The sequence below is a fragment of the Phyllobates terribilis genome, unplaced genomic scaffold (assembly GCF_046119375.1).
Source record: "Phyllobates terribilis strain yellow unplaced genomic scaffold, ASM4611937v1 Scaffold_6902__1_contigs__length_41219, whole genome shotgun sequence".
Taxonomy (NCBI): Eukaryota; Metazoa; Chordata; class Amphibia; order Anura; family Dendrobatidae; genus Phyllobates; species Phyllobates terribilis.
Genome location: NW_027369644.1, coordinates 1 through 6,385, shown reverse-complemented (window position 1 = coordinate 6,385; position 6,385 = coordinate 1). Strand labels below are relative to the sequence as shown.

Below are 6,385 nucleotides of genomic sequence, written 5' to 3'. Positions count from 1 at the left end.
CTTGACTTGTTTGCCTTGAGGATGCTCCTGCATCAGCATGCGCCTTGATCGTTGGCCTGGGCCTGTATTAGATGTCGAATTTGGACAGCACGATGACCCATTGGGTTAATCTCCCAGATACAATTGGCATGTGGAGTATACTTCGCAAAGGAAAGCTCGACATCACTTGTGCGGGGTGGACATTAAAGTAGGGTCTTAGATTTCTTGCTGATACTACCAATGCATACGCAATTTTCTCTACTGGGGGGGTTCCTTGACTCTATGTGTGTCAGTGCCTTGCTCGTGAAGTATATCAAGATGTTGTCTTCCCGTACAAGTACGGCGCTGACGGCCCTAGTACTGGCGGCTAAATAGAGTTAGAGTTCCTAGCCGATGACGGGTGTGGCTAGGGTTGGTAGTGTGGCGATGTGCTTTTTCAAATCATTGAATGCGATGGCACATTCTTCGGTCCATGCGAAGCTTTTTGAGTTACGGAGGACATGAAAGAAGGGTAAGTTGCGCTCGACTAGTTTTGCGAAAAAACGACTCATATAGTTAACGCGACCTAATAGGCGATGTACCTCATTTATGGTTCTTGGGGGAGAGATCCCACTGGTTGCTTTTACTTTGTCGGGGTTGACTTCTATGTCCCTAGCACTGATCATGAACCCGAGGAATTTGCTTTCGGTTACACCGAATACAAATTTTTCTAAGTTTAGACACATGTCATACATTCAGAGAGAATTGAAAACCTCGGTTAGGTAGGCCATATGGCTTGACTATTTCTTTCTCTTGACCACTATGTCGTCAACGTAGGCCTCCACCGTCGTGCCTAATTATCTTTGAATATCAAATCGACTAGTTTGTGGAGTGCGGCCCCGACATTTTTTAGGCCAAATAGTATGACTTTGTAGAAGAAAGTCCCTTTGTCGGTGATGAAGGTCGTGTGATCGGCGTCAGATGGGTTCATTGAGACTTGGTTGTGGAGTTGACCAATTAATCGATTGCCGGTAGGGGGTAGTTGTCCTTCGGGCATGCTTTGTTAAGATTTGTGAAATCGACATATATTGTCCACTTCCCATTAGGCTTAGGTACTATGACCATGTTCGACAGCCACGTTAGGTATTGAATCGGCTTCACGAACCCGGCTCTGAGTAGCTTGGCCAACTCGTCTTCGGCTGCCTTATTTTTTTCACCGACATGCTTATGCTTGTGTTGCCTCTTCAGCTTGATTCCGGGGTCAATTGACAGGGAATGAGTCATGATGTGAGGTGGTATCCCCTTTAAGTCTTTTGGGGTCCATGCAAAGACGTCCCCAATGTTTGCTAGCAGGGTTGTGGTGCCCTCGTTTGTCTCCAGGGCCAGGTTACCACCAATGTACAGCCGTTCTTCCGGATTATGAAACAGGGTGACCTCCTTTTTAGAAAATTGGATGAAAGCTGGCTTGTCAGGTTCTCCCTCTCTATTCCTTGGGGGATCACGTACCTCTAGGTCGGCCTTGTCATCAGGTGCGAAGCTACCCAAAAATATGAGTTGGTTGGCCATGACGGTTTTGTGTACCCCTATTCAGACATAGCATGTCCGTCTTTCGGTTACATTGTCATGGATCATGCCTTCCTTCCCGCAACTGGAAATTTTAGGTAAAACTGACAGGCCGACATAACGGCCTCAAACTTGCACAAGGATGCGCCACCTAGGAGCGCATTGTCAGAGGAAGTGAGGGGTACGACTATGAATTCGATGAATTCTCTGTGCTTCAGACCATCTTCCTCGTCGAGCACCATTTACAAGGTGATGACACTCAAAGCTTTGACGTGTTCTCCCCCAAAGCCGACTAAAATGCAACTGGTTGGCCACAGATTCAACTGCTCAAAACCGAGTTTCTGGAAAGCGTCCCAGTATAAGATGTCCGACGAGCTACCTGAATTGACCAGAACTCGCTTGAACATCTTGCTTCCCAATTGTACGTGGATGAACAACGGGTCCATGGTGGTCTTGGCCCAGTCATTAACCTCGAGATGAGTGAAAACGAGTTGGTAAGGTTGTCGGGCTAAAGTGTTGACAACCATCACGGGTACCCCAAGGGGTGGCGTGGCATTGCGCATTCTTCGTACCTCTGATTGGTTAGGAGGGGGTGAAACATGTCTTCCTACAATGGTTTCGACGTAGACGTCAGGAACTAGAGAATATAGATATAGATTAGCATCGAAGGAAATGGAGAATATAGACATAGATTATTTATTGTATCTTACTAACATTCGTAATGTACCTGATGCTTATATCAGGACTTTGCGAGAAATCTGCGAGTTTCGTAACCTTTTCTCCTTAGTTTACTTATTGAGTTTGTAATCATTATCAAATATGATAATGCATGATTACCTCTTGGTTAAGGAGGACTTCTTAGTTCACCAATAATAAAAAAAATCAATGTCAAATATCCGCTTTTCAATTGTACCAAAAATCATGTTTGGAATGTGTCTAAATAGATTGTTTGAAACATCTTCGAACATAATGTTTGAAATATACAAATATGACATTTTTAACCATATAAATTATGTAGCTAAATGTATTGTAACATGTGATGTTTTGGTAATTTATCTATTCCGTTCGTCCTATTTTATTTGACCGATTTTTCTTATTGGGCATCCCCTTCCGTTTGCCTACTTTTATTTATATTAAATTAAATATTATAATAATACCCTTTTCATTACTATTACACCCTTTTTGCCAAATAGTAAGAATTTTCATTAAGGACAAATGAATGAGCAACTAGTTCGAGTACATCATACGTATCATGGCTCTCCCTTCTCCCATTAGTTCCTATCTTATGGATCATCCTAAATTTACAAATACTAATGATCTCTTTGGTCAGAACCTCAATATTCACAAGTGTATTATTGAAGATTACATCGTTTTCTCAACTTCCAAGAATTGTAGATTCTTCCCCAAAAAGCCAACAATCTACTAAGATAGATGTTGTTGGATCTCCTAGCGCATTCGTTGAACCATATCCACCACTCATGCAAAGAAGCTCTGCTGGACTGAATGCCTTGCCACCGCATGACACTGGGCAATGCCCCACTGAATGCCTTGCCACCGCATGACACTGGATAACATGAGAATCAAACCAAAGATGTTGCACACGTGCAATGCCTCCATCACATAGTACAAATCTATTATCTTGGGCAATGCCCCATTGAAATAGCTTGGCTTTTGTAGGTAGTTTATTTAGAGTAGCAAGCCAGCAAACAAATGACCACTTCCTAGGCTGAATTCCCTGTCAAACAACCTCACACCAAGGGATCATAGGCGCACACGAGAAAAAAATAGTAAACAGCCGAGACATTTATATTTCATGCAACATTCTCAAACTGGTCAGCAACGAGATAATTCTGATTATTGCGTCTAAGAATAACGGTCTTAATGGCCACTAGATTCTTCCAAAGACAAGAGCTTCTAGCAGAAGCAGTAGAAGACCACATGTGACCACCTTTGAGAAGGTTATCCATTATCAAACACATCGATCATACATTTTACTCAACTTTATTTCTCTCATCCAACATCTATATCACATTTACCTTATACTGGTTTCTCTTTTATAATATATTTTCTCTCATTTTTTTTCCAATCACCTTGATCAAGAATTAATTTCACCAATTTTATTTACTTTCTTAAAAAACTAAATAATCTATTACTATAATATTATTTTAGTTGAGGTTGATTTTTAAATTAATTTTATCTCCGCATATTTACAAAACCCTTCAATTTATTAAACCAATCTAATAGAACAAAACCCAACTTACGTTCTTAAGTTAAATCCAAGTTACGTATTATTCCTAATTACCCTAATCTAACCAGTTTCCTAATCCAACCCAACCTAATTATGATAAAACTAACCTAGTTCATCAACTCTTCCTATTTTACTTAAAACATAAAGAGGCTTACAGAGATCTAAAACCTCCCTTTTCACTCTCCATTTCTACTGCTTCGATGTTGTCATTCCTGGCGGAACTTCGTCCAGGTTCACTTTCCTCAACGAGATCGAGGAGATGAGGAGTGAGAATAGCAGGTATGGTGCTTAGGAGGAGGAAATTGGAAGAAGAGAGGTGGAATCAAGGATTATGGGTCCGGGAGAATGGTAGTGGTGGTGGACCCGCATGCGACACAAGTGAAGGAGGGCGGAGAAGGCATGAACTCACAGCAGCTTGCGATAGTGTGGTCACCCTGGGAGGTTGCCTTGCTCTTTATGTAGATTGTCGGCGGCACAAGAGACATCCTTGTGCTTCCTTAACTTCCGCTCTCTCTCTTTCGTCGCCCCAAACTCTTAATTTTTTCTACCGAAGTTCCTTGGTTTTGACTTTTTTAGATCTGGGTTTTTAAGTTCTAATATGTTAGGGGTACGATTGTCTTAAAAATTATACACAACAGTATTAGTTGAAAGAATGTGTTTGATATTCAGATTTTATCAATTATTATGTCCATTCATTCTTTTTTCTATGATTAGAATGGCCTTAATTCATGTGCCCAATATTCTAAAAAACATGTCTAGGTGTTGCCTAGACGCTAGACGGAAGGCGACCATCCAAATTTTTACCTAGGCAGAAATCTCTAGACGTTGGAAAAACGGTTGTCTAGGTGCACGCCTAGCCACGTAGGTGACCGCCTAGGGTGTTGAATTTATGAAGATTAATTTACTACATTATATGCTTATATCACAATCATAGTCAAACTATGAATTACTATGAACATTATTGACCAATATATGTCTATTTAGTTTTTGTAAAAGGAATGGTGTTAAAATACAAAAATAAGCGTTATAATATTGATCCACTTAGACCCCGCTTAGACAGGAGCCCCCCTCTCACCGCCTAGCATCCGCATAGCATTTTTTAGAATCTTGCATGTTCCCATCCTTTGGACAAACAAACTGGGATAGGGGGGAGTGTATAATACTAAACCAAAATAAAAAAATCGCCTATGTGGCAAGCTCTCATTCATTTAGACAAATGTCAATTTCTAATTAATTTCGAGCGGTTTCTTATTTGTGTTAAATTTCAAGAATATCGTTATTTTCGGACTGTTAATCCAATTTGACAGACATATGGTAAAAATTATACATCCTATTTATATGAGTAGGATATTTTGATTTAACAAAAGAGAACAATGTGAACTTTTCATCCAATTCAATCAACCTACTATATTAATATACAAAATCACAATTAAAACGGAAAGTATTATTTGAACACAAGGAAAAAAGTATTTACTTATATTGCGGCTCAATACGATATTATTAACATTAGTTACTCATGTATATTTGATAATTATAATATATGTATAAATTATTTTATATAAATATAAAAAATAGTAGAAAATTAATAAGAACCACCCCTTCTATGATCATTCGTTACTGAGTCACCCCTTATATGATTATTGATTCTAAAACACCCCTTATATCTATTTCATTAGGAAAGTCACACACCCTCCTTGCATTCTGTTAGCATGTCCGTTAAAATCTGGACAACTACTACTATTTTACCCTTCAAAGTTTTCAAAATTTTCAGTATTTACCATATACCTATGCACTGTTCATCATCCCTTCCAACCTAAAAAAGGTAAGAAATTAATCTATTTAACGTAAATAATGTGGAAAAATCAACCTCAGAACGAACTCGTCTTCAACCTTCGAATCCAAACCTAGATTTGTCAAATTGACGTTGATAACCTTCGATTAATGCTAGGAGATGGCCACATTTGACCAACCCGGTCCCGGTTTGGCTAATTCAAACCATAATACCGCAGATTTGGGTCGGAAAGATCGACGAACAACCAACCCTGATAACCTTCATCTTCAACCTCCTCCTTCGAGCCTGAATTAGCGAATTTGGGAGGTGAGCATCATGATTCGGGATGGAATCATCCTTCCGAGTCAAAGCCCGAAGGTCTTACCACTAACCCGATGAAGATGAAGCCGAAAAATAGTGAAGAAGAACCTAGAATTTCGAACATGAAGCCCACAAAATCTCCAATTTTTCACCAAATTTAATGATTGATATATCAAATCACAAGTAAAGAGTCTCAACTGCTCAATTTTCGGGGTTGAATTTGTCAAGTCCGGTCATTTCACGGTGTTAGTCGAATCCAATTGGTAAAAATCGAGAATCTTAATTTCGTCCCCAATTTGGTTCTTCAAATTAAATTTTTTTGGCCGAAGGTAAAAAAATTATTGATGTTTTCCAAATGATTACAAACTAATTCATAATGTATTGTCTAAGCATGGCTAATCCCCGTCTACCACTAGTCTTAAGCTAAATAGTCATTCTAAACTTACACATACCAATGATCTCTTTAGCACATGCATAAGCGTCAACAACTCTATCTTGGAAAATTACATCATTAACCTTCAAGT

The 6,385-nt window shown here is 39.4% G+C and overlaps 1 protein-coding gene across 1 annotated transcript; it reads right to left on the bottom strand.

Annotated features, from left to right (window-relative positions):
* Window positions 1-365: 365 nt before the first annotated feature.
* LOC141251337 (uncharacterized) lies at window positions 366-713 on the bottom strand. Its single transcript, XM_073670295.1, has one exon. The coding sequence runs from the start codon at window positions 711-713 to the stop codon at window positions 366-368; it is 348 nt and encodes a 115-aa protein (XP_073526396.1).
* Between the last annotated feature and the right edge of the window lie 5,672 nt (window positions 714-6,385).